Source organism: Astyanax mexicanus, chromosome 24, assembly GCF_023375975.1.
Source record: "Astyanax mexicanus isolate ESR-SI-001 chromosome 24, AstMex3_surface, whole genome shotgun sequence".
Taxonomy (NCBI): domain Eukaryota; kingdom Metazoa; phylum Chordata; class Actinopteri; order Characiformes; family Acestrorhamphidae; genus Astyanax; species Astyanax mexicanus.
In genome coordinates, this window is record NC_064431.1 from 3,377,789 (window position 1) to 3,398,663 (window position 20,875).

The 20,875-nt window shown below is 34.9% G+C and overlaps 1 protein-coding gene across 2 annotated transcripts; it reads right to left on the bottom strand.

Annotated features, from left to right (window-relative positions):
* Positions 1-1,053: 1,053 nt before the first annotated feature.
* Positions 1,054-20,140, bottom strand: appl1 (adaptor protein, phosphotyrosine interaction, PH domain and leucine zipper containing 1). 2 transcript variants are annotated; one of them, XM_022682233.2, is made up of 22 exons: positions 19,942-20,140; positions 17,976-18,074; positions 17,832-17,891; positions 17,582-17,653; positions 17,336-17,423; positions 15,355-15,396; positions 15,138-15,196; positions 13,594-13,740; positions 12,543-12,625; positions 11,403-11,561; positions 10,167-10,355; positions 9,739-9,781; positions 9,577-9,633; positions 8,764-8,855; positions 8,489-8,668; positions 7,373-7,422; positions 7,105-7,279; positions 6,931-6,967; positions 6,032-6,178; positions 5,504-5,554; positions 5,255-5,344; positions 1,054-4,503 (listed from the first exon to the last, which is right to left on the bottom strand). In XM_022682233.2, the coding sequence occupies exons 1-22, from the start codon at positions 19,993-19,995 to the stop codon at positions 4,354-4,356; spliced, it is 2,124 nt and encodes a 707-aa protein (XP_022537954.2). In that variant the 5' UTR covers positions 19,996-20,140; the 3' UTR covers positions 1,054-4,353. The 2 variants fall into 2 exon arrangements, with proteins under 2 accessions (XP_022537954.2, XP_022537953.2); XM_022682232.2 differs by having other exon boundaries at positions 7,373-7,425.
* Between the last annotated feature and the right edge of the window lie 735 nt (positions 20,141-20,875).

Sequence of the window (20,875 nt, forward strand, 5' to 3'; positions counted from 1 at the left end):
CAAATATTACATAAAAATTCATTAGCACTCCCGTTAAAAGTTAAGTAGCTTTTTTCCCTTTTCCCGTAAAGACACTTTTTGAATTCACCAACAGAAATTCTCCATAAAAAATGTAAATAGATATTACACAAAAATAAAGATATTCTTTCATTTTTTAATTTTGACATCCTTCAAAAGGTAAAATGTTTAAACAAGCAAAACTTCCTATAGGCACCTTTTTAAATTGACTAATAATTTTAAATAGATTTTAAATAATTAAATAATAATAATTAATAATGAAATTATAGTTTATTCTACTGTTGTGTTAGCATTTAGAAAATGTGTATGCAAGTCAAGTACATTGCATACTGTAAAGTATAATTAATGTGTAGTTTCTTTTTTCACTTTATAAACTAACAAAATTCTTAAAGCGATTAAAAAAATTATTGAACTTTACCTTCTAAGTTTACCTTTTTATCTTTTGTGAATTAAATCTTATTTTGATCCTTTTATATCAACACTTAATTTGGTTTTACTTTTAGTGTTTTTAACTTATTTTGCTTATTGTATTGTATTGTTTTTGTGATTAATTAAATTAAATATTTAATTGTATTTTTTCAGCTACACTAAAAATTAGGACCATTAGATAATATATATTCAAACCACAAAAAATTATATTGTGGACACAAGATAAAATATAGTGGCCATGAAATAATACATTGCAGTCAACTTATAATGTATTATGACAATAAAATAATGTATTGAAAATAATATTCAGAAGTCACAAATAATGTATTGAGGGCACAAGATTAGATTTTGAGGCCACAAATAGATATACTGAGACCATAAATTACATTGTAGTAGCCACAACATAATATATTGAGGTTACCTCATGATATATATCTCCAGCTCACTCACTGATCACTGAGTTGCAAGTATTAACTGTTATTATCTGCAGATATCAGACATAAAGTTGCTCTTATTGCTTTATTTTTAATACAGAACTGCCGATTTCTGGCATCTGAAGTTTTTCTTTATCATTGTTTTAGACAAGAACAGACGAGACACATCAGGTTGGCATTCATATGAAATATATTTGACATGTTATTTGTGTGCTGCTAATCACAATTTAACGGAATTAAACCCTCTTCAACACTACACCATTAAAAAACAGTGACACATCATATAATTAAAGATATAAATCATTATTATAGACCAGATTTCACCGGCTCATTGTCGTTTAGAAGCCAAAGAGAATATTAACAGTCGTTTGGGCAAAATGGGAAAATTTCCCTTTCATCACATCAGAAGTGCGCTTGCTAATATATATAATTTACAGCTCTGGAAAAAAATAAGAGACCATGAGTTTCTTTGATTTTACCAAATTGAAAACCTCTGGAATATAATCAAGAGGAAGATGGATGATCACAAGCCATCAAACCACCAAACTGAACTGCTTGAATGTTTGCACCAAACATAAAGTTATCCAAAAGCAGTGTGTAAGACTCGTGGAGGAGAACATGATGCCAAGATTCATGAAAACCTGTGATTAAAAACAGGGTTATTCCACCAAATATTGATTTCTGAACTGTTAAAACTTTATGAATATGAACTTGTTTTCTTTGCATTATTTGAGGTCTGAAAGCTCTGCGTCTTTTTGTTATTTTATCCATTTCTCATTTTCTGCAAATAAAAGTTCTAAATGACAATATTATTACTTGGAATTTGGGAGAAATGTTGTCTGTAGTTTATAGAATAAAACAAAACGTTAATTTTACTCAAACATAAACCTATAAATAGCAAAATCAGAGAAACTGATTCAGAAACTGAAGTGCTCTCTTAATTTTTTTCCAGAGATGCATTTAGTGACATTTCTCTCTCTCTCTCAAAAAAAAACAAAAAAAACATTTACACAGGACAAACCGTTCCACTGAAGATCGGCATCGTTCATCATTAATAAAAAAAAAAAAACACAAATAAAACAAAAAAAATAACAGACTCAGTACAGACGGATCTAAACTGAATGTAAGAAGTGTGTTTATGACGTTGGCATCGAAACAGTATGGCCTTTATAAAGGATAGTGTTAACTGGTTAAGGCAAGTGGTCAAACAGGCCAAATTAAAGGTGATTTTATTGAGTAATTGTACAGTAATTGTTTGTAGCCTAAACCCTACACGTTCAAAAACACAGCATAAGTGTAAATAATCACAATTCCATAATTCTGTGCAAACTGCACTGGCTGGCAAATCACTTGTGGCAGGAAAAGATTTAACACAATCATTAAAAATGTTATAAATGTTTGTTAATTACACATAAAAATCACAATCAGTCTAACACACTTGGTAAATTAAAGGTTTTTTTTGGCGCTCTTACCTAACCTATAAAACCCTTAAACTCTATATCATTTACAAACCCACTCTTCTTTTACCACCAGCATTTACATCAATTTTAAAGGCCCTAAAACAGAACCTTGTGGGACTCGACAAACTGCGATGAGCTAAACTGCTGTTTACCAACTGTTTCCCTGCAGTATTAACAAATAAATCATTTATTTAAGCTTTAAAGGGTTGAAGGTCCCACTTTATAACAAGTGTCTCTAATAACTGTGTAGTTCTACATATACATAAATTATAATTTTTTCTACTGTAATGTTACCATTTAGAAAATGTGTATGTAAATCAAACTTAAGATAATTAATGTTTTTTTGCTTAATTTAACACTTTGCAAGCAAAAACAAAAATCTTAGAGTGGCTGAATTTAATTTGGATTTTACCTTCTTAGTTTACCTTATTATCTCTTGAATGAATTAAATCTTAATTTGATCCTTTTTAAATCAACATTCAATTTTATTTTCCTTTTAGTGTTTTTAACTTGCTTATTGTATTAATTTATTTTTCAGATTGTTTAAATATTATTATTTTTATTTATATTTTCTTAGCTACACTTAATATGAAGGCCTATAGATAATATTCAAATCGATTCAAACCACAAAAAAAAATTGTGGACAAAAATATAAAAACTGAAAAATATAGTGGCCATGAAATAATATATTGAAGGCTATAAACGTACATTTTAAAAATAATATTTAGAGGTCACAAGATGAAATATTGATATACAAATATAACAAGACCACAAATTATATTTGTAGTGGCCCCAACAAAATATATTGAGGTCACAATATAATATATATCTCCAACTCACTCATTGTTTACTAAATTGTATTATACATTTCAACTATATGTATAACTGTAGTTATACATATATATATATATATATAAAACAATCATGACTGGTGTGTAATTAGGGCTGTGATTGTATTTAAATGTAATTTCATTACAGGAAGATGGAAAAATCACTGTACTATGTCTGCTACACCAGTGTAATTACAGTAAATACAGTAATTACAGTAATTACATAACCTGTACAAGTGTAATTAATCTGTAACAATTTGCACTTCCCCAGTAGTTTCATAATTTATTACTGCATATTATTGCATTGTTAATGTGTAATTACACAGTTATTAGACACTCTTATTTTGAAGTGGGACCTACATTTCAGTGTTTTACTGTTTTCATTCATAGAACCAAAAGAAAAAGAAAAGAAAAATACAAACAAACTAAAGAAAAAGGAAGAAAAAGACAGAAACTACTGCAACAGAAGAATGACCACGCCCATAAATCCGGACTCCTCCCACACAGATGAACAAATATAAAAAAATCTAGCTGTTCAGTTAACTCCCGATTAATCTGTCGATACAGTTCAGTTACGGATCTACATGATATGAGCCGAAGCACATGCAAGCCTGTTAGAGCAACGGACATCAATCGTAAAATATACAGTATTAATACAAGTCCTTTATAAACGTTTGTGTTTGTTATTCACACGTGTAATTTCTTCAGGAAGAAAAAAATAATAATACCACACACCCATCCATCCATCCATATATTCGTCCATTCGTCTCTTAAGGTTTTAGTATTACAATGTAGTGCACCGATTTACACACAAACAAACAAATAAACATATTAACAAACAAACAAAAACAGCTCTAAAAGCGTGTTTTAGATATATTTCAGTAACGTAAACAGTACAAAATACATGATTCTTACAAATAAAACACCAGCTCCCGGGAGACTTTCCCAATTTAACCGTATTTAAACCGTTTCCGACGTTTCTCTCTCTCTCTCTCTCTCTCTCCTGTACGCACACATACACACACACGCGCACACACACTCATGTCTTCGTTAATATCTCTGCAGTCATCTAGCGAATCCCATGTCGTTTCCATTAGCCAATCAGGAAAGCTCTGAAGGAAATGGCGCAAACACCTGATGTGTTTTGAGGAGAACAGATCATAATTTTCCTGTTCTTTTCTGTCAAGCCTCTGATTCGCCCCTCTTCCGCCCCTCCTCCCCAGCATCACTGTCCTCCGATTGGCTGTTGCTAAGGACCAGAAACTGTCCGTCAGCAGCTGGAGGGTTTGGCCGACTGGACGCAGCTATCAGGCGGCTTTGCTCTTCAAGATCCTGCAAGTATGATTCAAGTGTGATTCTATAAATATAAAAACCTAAACTTTTAATGAGAGGCAATTTTGGAGCATTTCTATTGGTCCATTCATTATGAAATTGTGACCCAATATACAGTGGTGTGAAAAAGTATTTGCCTACAGATTTCTTTTGTTTTTGCTTTTTTTGTCACTCTGATGTTTTTAGATAATCAAACAAACTTAAATCAGACAAATATAACCTGAGTAAATATAAAAAGCACTTTTTAAATGATAATTTATATATAAAAGGAAAAAAAAAGAAAAATTCAAACCAATCTAGCCTTGTATGAAAATCTAAATCTAATAACTTGTTGTTTCACTATTGCAATCAAGCTTTACTGATAACTGGAACATTTTTGGCCCACTTTACTTGTTTTTACTTTTTAATTGTTTTAATTCAGCCATATTGGAGAGTTTTACGGCATGAACGTCTAAGATCATCCACAGCATCTCAATCAGACTTTGGGTCGTTGTCCTGATGCAGAACCCAAGTATGCCTGAGCTTAAGGTCACAAACAAATGGCCGGACAAAGGATATGGATATAAAAGTTTGTTTGATAATCTAAAAATAAAATGTTTAAGAAATCTGTAAGAGGGCAAATACTTTTTCATGCCACTGTATATTATCATATATACATATATAGCTGAAAAATAAGCGGTGTTACTGCTATGGATCAGGAAATGTTTGGCATAACATCGAGTGGAATTACATAATTAAAATTTTACTGTACCTTCTCAATCTGTTTTTGCTTACTCAGCTCCTCCTGCTGCTTCACTTTAGCCTTGTCCATGTCCCTCTGCTTCTGTGAGGCTTTGCGATCCTAGATTCATAAATGAGGGCATTATATATTAATTATAATCTATGTTATAACTGCACACATTTTCATTAACAGTTTATTATTCATTCACAGCTACCAATATTTTCCGAGATTGAGCACAATTATCAAAGACTGTAGAGGAAAAAAAAAAAGAACTTTTACCATCTCTGAGTGAAGGGCTATCTGTTTGGCCAGGCCGACACTATCACAGATCTGAAAGAGAAATATAAAAGACGTAAATCAAGCAGATATTATGACCCTTTCTGTTTATTATTTTCTACACATTATATTCTACACAGAGCTCTGCAGCACCTCTAGCGGTATGGCGGTATGTGAAAAATGCATACTGGTTTTAATTCCCCCTCCAGTTTACCGGATGAAGCGGAATAGTGCCCAGCACTACATGACATGTTTAAATATTAATAAAAATTATGTCACAGGGATTAAACTTCCAAAAGCCAAAAAATGTAAAATTCTAAATCAATACTGAAGATTGCACAGGATTATACAGTAAAAATAAATTTACAGAAATGAGCATGCAGTAGTTGGTAAATGGTAAAATGTAAAAACTATATTAACAATAAGCTTTTCAACAAACAAAAAGTACCCCAAATGCATGCTATCCACACATCTGTCTCTGTGTAAAAACAGTACAGATCATGCGTATGCCTCAGACTGTTTTGATAGTACCTTCTCGCCATCATTATTGGATTCAAAGATATAGCAGACGGTGACCGGCCGCCCGTCTACTCTCCCTCCGGCTGTCTGCAGCACGAAGCCAAACAGGCGCTTGTTCTCCTGATGAGATGCACACAGCACCACACTGGACAGAGGGAACTGCAGAGAGAGGAATACAGATAATTAGCGCTTAAATCATGATTCTACAACACACAGTAGCAGTTAAATGTTAGGACACGACTTCACAATCAATGTTTTACTCTTTTTCTTGATTTTCCTACATTGTAAATTAATATTGAAGTCATCCAGATTATGAAGGAACACATTAAGGAATCATGTAGAAAACGTATTAGTTTCTGAGGCTGGTAACTCTAATGAACTTATCCTGTACAACTGAGGGAAATGTTGCTCTTCTTTTTCTGGGGCCATCCTGATGAGTGCCTGTTTCATCATTACATTTATGATGGTCTTTGTGACTGCACTTCAGAATACTTTCCATTGACTGACCTTTATTTCTTAAAGTATTATTTCTTTACTTAATTGAGTTGTTTTTGTCATAATCTGGATTAGAACATTACTCAAATATTCACTATTCACTGTATACCTGTAACTCTACCTCTTCACTACTTTACTTTAACTGATGCTCTCAAACACATTAATAGGCAAGAAATCCAAGTAATTAACTCTTGATGAGTTCAGCACAGCTGTTAACTGAAAGCCTGAATTCCAGGTGACTCTACGTCTAGAAAATCCAGCCAAGGTGCTGTCTAAAATTGTCATAAACTGTCATAAAAGTGTTATTCTTAATAGTTTTGATGACTTTAGTATTAATCTACAATGCAGATGTGTTTTTAAATAATGGAACTGTATAGAAAGTTCAATATATATTGTTCAAATAAGCGATGACCTACCCTTAATCTTGTGACCTGCGTTTGAGGGTCAATAAGTCTGGAAACGAAACAATAACAGATTTGGTAAGGATGAAATATTTACCATGAAGAAAAAAAAAAACACGAAAAAAAAAAAAAAAAAAAACACAAAATACTGAGATGTGTCACACTAAAGTCAAAGGGCTGTATAATTACTTCAGACATTCGCAGGTGACGAGCAGGTGGGACTCGGTCATCCTGAAGATGTTGTGGATGGCTCGAGCCGCTAGGATCTGCCTCATGGTCTCATAGATCACGTCTGTGTTCTCGGTGGCCTTCACTTCCATGGAGCCCAGGAAACGCACAATAAAGAGCTGGTGCAGGATGGAGTCTGGAACAAGAGTGAGGTTAAACTCGTAGTAAATATAATATTTAATAGTTATAATATTTTGGGTTGGAGAATAATTTTAAGATAAACATCTACCTTCACTTTCCCCAGACTGTGACTGCCCAGACTCTCCAAACGGGTTCGTCCTTCTTTCAAAAAAAGGTACAAAGAAACACTGCTATTAATTCATCTGATTTAGGTTACATCATTATAATAAGTAGTTTAAACACATAATTACATTTTACATCCCCCAACATTTTTACAATTTTCCCCATAATATTGCAAAAGTATTGTTAGGCTGGGACAGAGTGAAAAATTAAAAATATATTGCTCAGGTCCAAATGCAAAAAGAGAAATGATTAATGATTAATTGTCCAGTAATTCATTTCATTATTTAATTTTTTATTGCTTAACCATCAGCGTATACATATAATGAATGTGTTACGTTTCCCCACTACCCTATACTCCCCATACTACTTTATTTTCATATAATTCATATATAACCCATATATACACACTATTCTATATTCATTATATCTCTATACTCTCTACACAATTCTATATTCCTTACACTGCCCTATACAATTCTATACTCCTTATACTACTCTACACTCCCTATACAATTCTATATTCCTTACGCAATTCTATACTGTGTGGGTAGTACTCCCCTATATTCCCTTTACTATTTTACACTCCTCTATATTCCTTATACATCATGCAGTACCCCATTCTCTTCTATACTACTATATGGTTTCTATATGCCCTATACTACCCAAACATTCTTTATATTATCTATACTACTCTAAACTCCCCTATACTACTCTGTATTCCCTGCTCTCCCTATACTAGCCTATATTCCTATACTACTCAACAGTCCCTATATTCCCTATATTACCCAACACTTACTAGACTATCCTATACTCCCTTATACTACCCTATATTTCTCATTCTTTACTACACTCCACAAGTATCCAGCAACTGGCGATGATTTTATTGGTTAAAAAGAGTGGCTGGTGACTGAAAACAAATGTCTCTACAGATGGTCTGACCATGATGCACAGGTTTTTAAAGGTTACATACAACATTTTAAATAGCCTTGCATGAAAAATCCAATATGAAAAACATGGCCAGGGTTTTCTTTTATAACTGTTTTAACTGCTGGACCCCACCTTTCTCCACATGAATAAAGGAATAAAATCTAAAGGTACTGACCTGCCCTGGCTGGCACTCTTGGCCTGGGTTGAGTAATCCTCACTCACTGGAGAGATTATATCAAACTGGATGGGGGTGTCTGGAGCCACTAGAGAGTCCAGCGAGAGCGAGGAGAGGGCCGGAGACTCGGAGCCTGCTGAGCTCTGGCTGCTGGTCCGGCCAGCTCGGGGTCGCCCCTGCCTAGAAGCATCAGAATCAGACCTTTGTTGTTTACTAAAGAAGGAACAGTATTGCTTATAATGGGTACGAGCATGTGGTGCTGGGTAGATACTGACGTGCTGGGTCTAAAACTCTCGTGTCTCTGCTGGAATGAAGGGGAAGGAGTCACGGCCTCCAGAGCGGACTGGTTAACTCTGGCGGCAGTTTCCTATGAATATAGAGATTTAAAAAAACAAATCTATACATTTGCTTTCATGCAAACTTTAAATAAAAAAAAACTTTAGATGCAAGTCAATGTTAAAAAAATATATTTTAAGTCATTCTAAATAATGTTTATTTGTCTATTAATCATAAAATCTTTTGACATAACAGTACTGTGCAAAAGTTTTAGGCACCAAAGCAAATTACACTAATCCATTTATCTCAGCAACATACGTGTTTTTACCTGAAAAAAGCACCACATATGATTTGAACAGATGCAAATAAACACACATACAGTAAAATGTAACAAGGATGTGTTATATTCTGTGAGCCTGAAGCTGAAGAACAAAGTGTAGAGATTCCAGATTTCTCCTGGATGCTCCTCCTCAGCCAGCATGTGTATATATATACATATATATATGTTCAGTTCCGTCAGCAGCTCACCTGATTTACCAAATATTAGAAATTAGAAATAACTCTATTAAACTCAGATGAGGAGGAAAGATTAGGAGTTGTTTTAAGGAAAACAGGGCTGTAAAAGCTCTGTTTATATATTAACAGCAATTTTACAAAAAGCACTTACATCACAGATAAGAAGCTTTTTCTTTACTGAAATTCCCACAGGTGCCTTAAAACATTTGCACGATACTATAATATAAAAAAAAAAAAAACAGATTCGAGATAAAAGATTGTCAAAACACACACACACACAAAAAAAAAAAACTTACCTCAGGGTTCTCACTAAGGTATATCCTCTTTGAGATGTTGTTTATTGTTGCAATCCACTAAAAGAAAGGAGAACATGAAAAGCTGTTGTAGTCATTTAATCTCATTTAGATAGTCAGAAATACTGTCAATAATAATAAATATAATTTTAAAAAATCCACTACCTCTTCACAATCCTTCCGGCTATCTGCTTGCAAAATAGAAACCCTGCGGTGAGGAGAAGAATTACAGGGCAGAGTAAGCACCTGAATGGGGCTTTTGTTAAATAAATGACTACAAATGAGTCACTGCTCCACTCTCAAGCTCTGAAAGGACTCATGAATTGTTTATCCAGTTTGTAAACAATGCCATTGTTAAAAATAACCTCCAGGAGCAGTTCAGACTGAGGCACAGCACAGCAGGACTACGACCCATTAACATAATTCTCCAGGGAACAATGAATGTAATGAACGTGTTTACGTAAGGTTCTTACTCAAGACATATAAACACGTAACATCTGAAAATCCCATTTAGAGGGGAAAAAAAGCAACAAAAAAGCAATCTGGATCGATTTCCTAATGTGTGATTCAGGAAGTGATGTAAGCACACATACTTTTTGCCATCAAAGGCAGAGATCTGGAAGCAGAAGCGCCGGTCCTCACAGTCTACCGCCATGACAGAACAGTTATCTATGTCCATGACCAGCCCGCCTGCGACGTCTCCTCGAGACTGGCTCATGAGGTTTCCTCCCTGGGTGAAGAAGTACTGCCGGTCCCAGGTAGAAGACACCAGCCCTGTTTTACTGAAGAGAACACATGGATAGAGGCTATAAGATTTTTTTTTCACAGACACACAAAATAAAGGTGCCACAGAATGAATTTACAGAGTATTGTTCTTTAATACATTTATTTAATCCAATTTTTATTTAACCTTTTCCTCAATTTACGTAGCCAATTACCCAACCCACTCATTAGGACTCCCTCAATCACTAGTGAGGCCCCAACACACCAGGAGGGTGGAGACCGACACATACCAGCCACCACCTCTATTTGCCAAGTAGCATCACAGAGCATTTGGAGGAAAGCGCAGCGACATGGTTCCATTACATCAGCTTACAGACACACTGTGCTCCGCTGAAGTACAGCTTTATACAGGAGATTGAGTTTAGTTCTCCAGCACCAAATATGGAGTAGCATTAGCATTAGCCGCTAACCGCTTATTCCCCATTTCAGAGAAGAGTATATCAGACTGTGGTCTGCACATTTAGTGTTAAAACAAGCTACAAGGGACGAACCACTAGCTAATTTCACCCTGGCTTACCGGTACACTCAGGCGCTAATGCTAATGCTCCAGCCTTAGTGCTGGAGAAATTCAGGAATCTAAGCTTAACGTTAATAAACGGATATGCTTTACTCATCCAAACAAAAAATAGTATTCAGAAGAGAAATCTGTGTAAATTAACATCCAGCACTCGTTTGACTTTTTTTAATTACAGTTTTATTTACTTAGCTTAGCTTTTCTTAACTTAGTTAGCCACCCCCACACCCCAGCTGTGAGACCTGCTGAATTAGACGTTCCTTATCGTGTCTCATCAAAGGCGCCTTATAATCCGGTGCATTTAATGCATGAATATAGACCAGTGAATAGATGTTTATTGATAGTGTGCCTTATAATACGGTACACGCCTTATAGGGCAAAAAATACGGTATACTTAATTTTAATAGAAAATGTTCATTTTAAATGCTGTGCAGTCCAGAACTGGGCTTAATCCCTCTCTGGGAAACTGTCCCACAGTTCATGTTCATACTTCCCAAGCTGAAACTAATCTAAGGCAGTACTGCACTCGTACTTGCGAGTGTTGAGGTAGCCGGCCTTGCGGGTCAGGTTGCGGTTGATGGGGATCTTGCTGGGGTCGGGGTCTGGCATGTACAGCAGGTCACTGGCCTGCTCCAGATCCTGGATGGTCTGCTGCATTGAGTCTACCTCGCTGTCCATCTCCCTTCGGACACTGCAAACACACATTTGCACAGACGTTAATAAGAACTCTTGATAGTCAGTTCTAAGTAAATGGGGAGTTTACCGTAATTTGCATAAAGGCAAAGAAAAGCGCTCAATAAACACAGGATATCAAAGGCATGCAGGGCTTCTTATCTCCACTGTGGAGTTGAAGAACCACTCTAGTTAAATATTAACATTAATGTCATGTGATCACATGATTTGAGAGCTACAGGAAATACATGCTGTGACTGGATTCCTTATTAAATCCATGAGCTTCTGAATACTATACTACAAAATGTTACCAAAATATTAAGCTCACACTGATTAATGTTCTACCTACATTACTGTGATAATTATAATCAGTTTAATAGACCCTAAAATAGAACCTGTTGGGATTCCACAATGTGTCCTAAACCAAAACACTTACTAAATGTGTTACACCATAAAAAAATAAAAAATTACATTTAAAAAATATTTGGGGTGCTGTTAACTTGTGGTTTCTGAGGCTGGTAACTATGATAAACTTATCCTGTCCAACAGAGGAAACCCTTGTTCTTCCTTTCCTAGTGCGGTCCTGATGAGAGCCAGTTTCATCATAACGTTTTTGGTGGTCTTTGCAACTACACTTTTCTTAAAGTATTATCTTAGAGCAACCAATGCTCTCAAACTCATTAAGAGGCAAGAACTTCAAGTATCTAATTCTTGATGAGTTCAGCACAGCTGTTAACTTAAAGCCTAAATTTTAGGTGACTCTACTTTATAAAGATGACTGAGTAAATCCAGCCAAGATGTGCAAAAACTGTCTAATCTTGAAAAATATACATTTTTATTTTCTTACATAATTCAATATGTTTTTCTTCATAGTTTGTGTACCTTAATCTACAATGCAATACAGACAATTCTAAAATACAGAAAAAGCACTGAATTTAAGGTTTCTCTAAATTTCTAAGAGGTACTGTATATATAAAAAAAGAAGAAACATAATACCTACTTCTGTACACTGGTCCCAATGTTTGTAAGAAAGTCCTCCCATTGCTGTGTAAGGTTCTCCGATCCCAGTTTAAAGAAACTGATCTAATAAAAGAGAAATAAAGAAAGAAAGGCATGAACCCTAAAGGATGAGTCAACTACTCTGGTACCACCAACATATCTTTAAATGCAAGACATTAAGTTTTGTTAAACCAATAAGTGTGCATATGATGTACAGTATGTTAGTCCACCACTTTCCTCATTATCTATTTCACTCTGCAATTAAGAAATTAGCCAGATTAAGTAGCATTTTTCATGGTCTAACTTTGTAAACCATTGTAGTTATTCCTAGACTATAATCAAAAAGTTGCACCCCTCCTCAGTTCCACAAGCTCATTTGCCAAATAACGCATATATATACACTTTAATTTTTATTTTATTTTATGCATTTATTCGTCATTTGCCAAATGTGAGCTCACCTTGTACAGACACAGGCATAAAAAATTATGTGGGGATGATGTGCTGCTCTCCAGTATCAACAACACCACATTACCATATAGTAATGAATATGCCTTTTCTACAAAATCTATATAATGTAAAGAGTAACCTTCTACATTAAGCTTCAGAATGATAAATCTGAAGAAATTAGTAAGACGTGGAAAAAGTATATTTCCCAGAAATGCCTATAATTTGTGTAATTTTAAACTGCACCCCATGTTCTGTTCTAGATTTGGTCGTCCTCATGTTTCTTTTTTTTCTAGGCTTTGATACAAATGTAAAATATGAATCAATAGTAATGTAATCCACATTGCTGTTACAAGTAAAAAAAAGAACATGCCTTTTACTAGAGTTTTCTCATTACTAGAGATTCACTGGATTTTCTTTGCAAGAAGAAACAACAATGTTTGAGGTTCGCTGCCAGTTCTTAGTACTAAACTCTCATTATGTAACTATGCCAATATATGAAGGGAATACAACATTGATGTGATATTCTTGGCCCCTTTAAGATTAAAAATATGTATAGTACAGTTCAATTCATGGCTGTGTAAAGCGAGATTCCCTGTTGTTCATACCTGTGCCTGCATATACCCCAGCAGTGGCTCCAACAGGGCGATCTTCTTCTTGTACTGAAGTGTATTAAGTGCAGAGAAGTAGTGCATCATGGTCTGGTGCTGCTTTTTCCTGGAAGTGTAGACGTCCTCCATCACCTCACTCTTCACCTGGTGGGGAGACGAGCATTACATCATGTTTGTTGTCATATAAATATGCAATAGTATTTTAGGATTACTATTCCATTTCATTTCAGCTTAGCAAAGTCTACAATAATCAGTTTAGATAGACAATAAATGTTATGTAATCCTACTGACAAGCTTTTATTATGTTTCACCATAAGAGCATCAGAGAACAATGCATACAAAAAACCACTCTGGTAGAGCAATTTTCAACTGTTGAGTCAGGCCCTATAGACATTTGTGTTGCAAACATCAACATAAATATATGTTTAAAAAAAAAAAAAAAATGTTTATCTAATTTTATACTCGTTTTTTATATTGAGGTAAAAAGAGACAGGGAGTTTCTTACTAATATACTCTAAATGCAGAGATATGCAGAGAAGTTAAAATATCTAAATTTGTGGCCTAATTATGCACAGTTTTAATATTTAATTTAATTTAATTTAGTTTATTTAATCATGGTCCTCTTCAGTTTCTTAAAAACTTTAACTTTTTTATATGCATGTTTAAATGGATTTTTAAAGGCTAATTCACAAAAATAAAATGTATTTATTTTTAAATAAGAGGTGGGCGATATGGACCTGATGATATTTGAAGGTATTTTTGTGAGAATATTCTTGGCGATATGACAAAACATCAAGAATGTACTAAAGGTCTATTTAAATTATTTGTTCCATTTTCGAAAATACAGATCTAAATATTCAGTAGTAAATAACAAAATAAATAATGTAAAATAAAACACAAAACTACATCAAAGCTAAAGTGCAGAGTGTTTATTGCATGCATATAAACTATAAAAACAAATCAAAATAGACTGCTCTTAATACAGAATGCTGCTTTACTCACTAAATTGATTTTTTATCATTAAAAAATATATATAATGATACCATTGTCAAGTTTAGTTTAACAGACAATTATCTTGAAAAAAAAGAAAAGAACATTCTGCCTCTCTTAATTAACCAATAGCATGAATTGCATTTGTGCTTTTGTCCAACTGAATGTATAAAATAGTGTGTCAGAAATCACAAAATCTGTGTAAATTCGATTTCATGCCAAATTATCACTTTAATCCACCTTCACACCCCATTCTGTCCTTCTCTAAACCAGTTCTGGAGTAATTTCCTGTCCCGCACAAGGAGACAGGACGGACGCCAACTAAATCCGTCTAACATATGCTCCCCTAGCACTGGCCAAGCCAAGTCTCAGTGTGCGTTTCATTAAATGAAGACAATCGCCGAGGTGTGTGATTGAGCACATTAGGAGATCACCTGATTCAGCTCCAACAGGACGTACGAGAAGACACATGGAATTTAATTACATTATCAGGCAAATGTCTGCTGAACATTACATAAAAACCTGTCATCTGAAAAGCTTCAGCTTATTACCTTCTCATTTTCTTTCTTTTTAGAGAGGCGGCTGTATCTGTTGACGGCCACGTCGTGATCTGATAATAAAAAAAAAGAAAAAAACAAAACAAAACATAAAACAGGAAGATGGAACCACAACTATTCCCACTGTTGTTTATTAAAGAAGAAGAGTTCTACAGACCATGATAAATGAATTTTTTTCCATGTGATTTGTGCAATGAAAATGGTTTCTCACCATCACTGGATATCTGGAACACCTCCTTTAGGGTAAGAATTTCTGTAGAAAATAAATGCAGTAAAAAAAAATTAAAAAAAGTAAATAGTGCACTTTATAAAAAGGCAACACATACACCACTTCATTATGATTGTGCAATGAAAAGCAAATTGCAATTAAAACTAATGCTTATATTATTTATATTTTTATCATGGACATTTTTCGACATTAACATATGCAGGATGTTGTTATTTTCAGAAAATTCTACTTAAATGTCTTTAATTGAGACTTAAATATTAACAGACAATATTACAGAAAATATAATAATTTTACGAAGAGAGAAATGTATATATACTCTATACATTAAATCTAGTTATTCTTTCTGTACTATTTTTTTTTTTATTAGTATCAATAATTCCCTTTGTATTACACTTCTGAATTGCCTCTGTAACTGAAGTTGCCAGGTATGCAGTTTTCCCACCAAACTAGGTTTGTTTGAAAGTCGCGGGTAAAAATTAAAAAAACAAGGGTGTTTTTTTTTTTTTTTTTTTTAAATACTTTTATATTTATTGCAGCCACCACAAAGCCTTAATTGCAAACTATTCAAAATGAAAACGTACTGTGTAAACTGTTGTGAACATCTGTGGCAACCTTAAATATTGGGCTAGTTTAAGCTTTTGACAGGTGGTTTTTAGATTGGCTTTGGGAAGGATTTTTGCTGGACCTGGCAACCTTGGCTGCAGCTCACGGTAACTCACTGTCTGTTTTTTTCTCTATTGGTCTGAACACAACAGAAGCCACTATATGTGGGATTTAAACACTGAGAATATGTTTCAATATATAATTAAGTGATGTACAGGGAGTATAGGTGCAGTCTTGTCCGTTATCTGGTGTGTTTACATTTTTGGCAAGCGAACCATGGCTGTGTCAGTCTGCAGTTTATAAGCACAAGGTGGAAATGTGTAGGCGGGAATATGAGGTTTAGCAGACTAATCACAGTCACTGTGGTCTCTGTCTTCACAACATGTAGTTAGTTACCTTTTTGGGAAAGTGCTCATCAGGCTAAACTATAGGCTACTGCAAAGATTCAATTTAGAAGCATAAAGTGGCCTTAAGTGTGCAGACATAGTTCAGTGATGAGCGTATTAACATTCTGGCTCCTTAAATGTCTCCTTCCACTAAAATCCTCTTTTTCTTGTTGTTTGTGAAAAACAGTAGTTGTATATGGATGCTGCACATGAAACTCTCCTTCAACCTCCATTGTCTGCAGTAGCTAGTAAAAGAAAATATTCAGAAAAACAAGTTGATCAGGAAAAGCACCCATGTCTACGTCAACCCATGAATTAGTATTCATGGCCCCGCCCACCTTGGCTCGGGACCGCCCACAGACAAAGCTGATGGTAGGCAGCCAGGCAGGTCTCGTCAGATAGGAGCTAACAGCGCTAGGAACAGAACTGCATTTGTTCCTGTGTTATTTGTGCGAATAACACAGTGTTATTTATATGCTTTACCCAGTAATTCAGAGCTAATAAATGGTTAGAATTAGTCTATGGAGGAACACCACCAGCCAAGTACGATTAAGATAAGTAGGTTTATGTTTAAAATAGTTCGGTTTACACTAGTTTCTGGACCTGGACAACCTACCTCCATGTGTAACTATAGGTTTACATAGGATCTCCGGTAGATTTTGCGTTTTACAGAGACTCTAAGATTAGGTCAGTGGCTGAACTGCACTTATCAGAGCATTATACATGTTGTAAAGTTCAATATGACATTGTAAAGACTGTTACTAGTGTAAAAATGTCTTTATTTTAAAACATTTCTAACTGTTGTTCGTCTCGCTGCCTCACAGTGCTGTTAGCCAATTAAAGGAGATATGTTTGCATGTATGAATATTCATGAGCAAGAGCTGAAAGCCTATTGTTTCTCTCCCCCTCCACACACTTCCACCAGACTAAAGCAGTGTTATACCGGATCACCTGAGCACGGAGTCCGCTCTCACCTTTCAAGTCTCTCTCTTTGAATTGAGTGATGGGGAACATCATGGCATCTGCAAGCTGAGTGGACAGGACTGCATGACAGGAGCTGAGCTGTAAGGAAAAAGAGAGAGAGAGAGATAAAGAGAGAGATGTATAAAGAGCGAGAGAGAAAGATAGAGAGAAATGTAGGGATGATAAACATTTAAGCCAAACGTCAAAACACATTTGCACAGGAGGACACAGAGCTCAAAGATAAGCACTGTTCTCACCTCATCGATGACTTTGGCAAACTGCTGCAAAGTCGAGCTCATGACTTCATCGTCGCCACCCAGAGGAAAGCGCTGCCAAAGTAAGCAGGGCTGAGTTAAGCATTAGGGCTGGCGAGATTCATGCAAACCTGCACTTTACAAACTGCTACAACATACTCTTGCTCAAAGTAACAACAGTACAGTAGCTGCTGCTGCACTCTCACAGTCTTTTTTAAGAGGAATAAAGACAAAGCAATCAAAAAATGTTTACCTGTTTCTCATATTCCTTCAGTAGCTTGGAGGTTAGATGGGTGGCCGCGCTCAGTTCATTCTGTAAACGACATAAACTTTGGTTTAAAGAAAATAAACACTTCATTATAGAGAGCTGCAATACTAATGCTCTGCTGGCGCTTACCTGTGCATCATATATTCTGTGCATGGCCTGGAAGAGCTGGTTATAGTAGCTGGATATTGTAGCTGTGTCCTCCTCAAACACACTAAGCAAAGAGCGAGTCTAAAATAAGGGTAGAGAATATGATATTATATTTATTTACAGTATCAACATAAACAAAAACAGCATAATATATTAGGGTTGCACAATATATAGCTTCAGCATCGTTATTGCAATGTTTATGAGAGAACAACGGTCACATCCCAAAGCAAAAATGATGCAATTAACAAATTTAATATTTAAAGACATTTTTGTATACTGAAACAAAAGAAAATAAAAACAGTTCTTAATATTTTTTTATTTATCTTTATATCTTTTTATCTTTATTTGATTGTTTCTTTCAGAGCTGTTTATATGAAGGTAGCTAGTTATATTTGAGTGTTTTTAGTGTTTTAATGGTCAATAACCATTATCTTAATTTGGTAAACTATTTAATAAGCCATACCCTCTATTTGACAGACATTTAATATAAAATTATTTCCCTTGTTTAGCTAGAAGGGATGTTTTAGCTAGCTAAACTGAAAGACTGACTTTTATTAATATCTCTTAATATTGTTCTTCTATGCTGACATACAAGTAATGATGCCCATCATTTCTTGACAGCATTTTTCAGCTCTGTTTATTTGAGAATATAGGGAGTTTTGCAGCAATCTAGGCTGTTTTAAGTGTTTTAATGGTCATAAACTATTCTCTTCATTTAATAAACTATTTAATAAGCGGTTCCATCTATTTAACAGTCATTTAATAGACCATTTGTCCCCTAATTTATATTTTCTTTTGTTAATAAGTGTTTTAATGGTCATTAACCATTCTCTTAATTTTATTATCTATTTAATAACCCATTCCTTCTATTTAAGTCCCATTTTATAGACAATTATATCCCATATTTAGCTAGAAGGGATGTTTTCGCTAGTTACACTGAGAGAATGACTTTTATATTATTTTTCTACACTGGCACATAAGTAATGATGTCCATCATTGCTTGACAGCTTTTGTCAGCCATGTTTATATGAAGGTAGGAGAGTTGTGCAGCATGATATTTAATATTATTAATATCATTAATATCTTTATTTGACAGTATTTTTCAGAACTGTTTTTATGAAGGTAGCTAGTTAGATTATATGATGGAGTTTTGCAGCCATCTGCAGTGTATTTTTTTTTTTGCGTTAATGAGAGTTTTAATGGTCAATAACCATATATTAAGTTAATAAACTATTTAATAAGCCAAACCCTCTATTTAATAGTCATTTAATAGACATATATTCCCCTTGTTTACTTAAAAGGGAGGTTTTAGATTGTTAATTTGAAAGAATGTTCTTAGTTATTCTTAATTTCATAAATATATTTGAGTTTTCAGTGTTTTAATTGTATTAATCATGCTCAAAATTTAATAAAATATTTAATAAGCAATACCCTCTATTTAACACTCATTTAATACAGTTCTTTCACTTGTTTAGCTAGAAGGGGTGTTTTAGCTAGCTTAACTGAAGCAATAACGTTTATTAATAGTCTTAATATATCTAAATATTATTTTTGTTTCCCACAATGTTAGGAAATAAGTGATTTATTATGTGTAAATATGTGAAAGTGCTGTTTGTAGCTGTATATTGGGGTAAAGGGGGAGGTTAGCCCGCTGGGCTGTGTCATGTCTCTGCTTGTAAACACTGAGGGAGTGCAGTAATGTCAGCAGCAACTATAGGTTAGCTAGCTTTTCCTCAGAAACTAGTTTAACAGCATCATTAATAACACTCTCACTAAAACCTCTGGACTCTAATAATCTTATCTGACTGGCTGAGATAATTCTACACATTTCTAAAAGCCCAGAACAGCTGTCATCTTTAACCGGAGACGCGGGTTTATTATCAGCACAGTGAGACACAGAGCTAGTCCGCTAGTTAGCCGCAAAGCTAAGCTAAGCTAACGTGTTTACCTGAGGACTGTCCTCCAGCGTCTCCTCTATCGGCAGTTTATCGATCCCAGGCATGGCTGTGCGCTTTATTTCAGCCTCAGGGCGGGAATTAGGAGCTGATAGAAGGGATACAGTTCGGGAAAAATCCGCTCGGTGGCTTTATTCCCAACAAAATCGACACCCAGCCAGATTAACCCGCCCACTAACACGGATATTCCGCCCGCTCCGCAGCGCTCATTGGAGAGACTGCGGTGACGCTCCACAGCACCAGCCTCCAGCTATTACAAAATAAAAGCCCTGATTATAAAGAAAAATAGACCAAAAATACAGTTTCTGAATCAGTTTCTCTGATTTTGCTCTTTATAGGTATATGCTTGAGTAAAATGAACATTGTTGTTTTATTCTATAAACTACAACGGACAATATTGCAAACTGCAATTAAAAATAATGTCATTTAGAGCATTTATTTGCAGAAAATGAGTTCATATTAATAAAGTTTTAAGAGTTCGGAAATCAATATTTGGTGGAATAACCCTGATTTTTAATTACAGCCTTCATGCATCTTGGCATGTTCTCCTCCACCAGTCTTACACACTGTTTGGATAACTGTATCCCACTCCTGGTGAAAAATTTCAAGCACTTCAGTTTGGTTTGATGGCTTTTGATCATCTGTCTTCCTCTTAAGTTGGATGTTTGTCTGGAGTTCTCTTGAGTCTCTGCACGGATCATCTTCATACTAGGCTACATACGTCTGCCATGTTCTTGGTGTGATGGATCAGAGGATAAACCAATAGTGACCTCACTAATGCTCATTCTTGTCCTTGAATACAATCAAATCCTCATAGCAATGCTCTACAATCTACTACAAAGCCTTACATGGACAGAACAGACAGTTACTCCAACAAAATGGGATGAACACTATTTTTAAAACCCTTGATTTTAGAAGCAAGATTGA

What these genes read in the sequence shown, in the direction of transcription:
- appl1 (XM_022682232.2), bottom strand. Translation starts at nt 19,995, where the DNA reads ATGCCTGGGATCGATAAACTGCCGATAGAGGAGACGCTGGAGGACAGT. An exon ending in GGCTACCTCAACACTCGCAA is followed by an intron (nt 10,356 to 11,402) that starts GTACGAGTGCAG and finishes TGTTCTCTTCAG; the next exon opens with TAAAACAGGGCTGGTGTCTT. An exon ending in GCCGGAAGGATTGTGAAGAG is followed by an intron (nt 9,634 to 9,738) that starts GTAGTGGATTTT and finishes CCTTTCTTTTAG; the next exon opens with TGGATTGCAACAATAAACAA.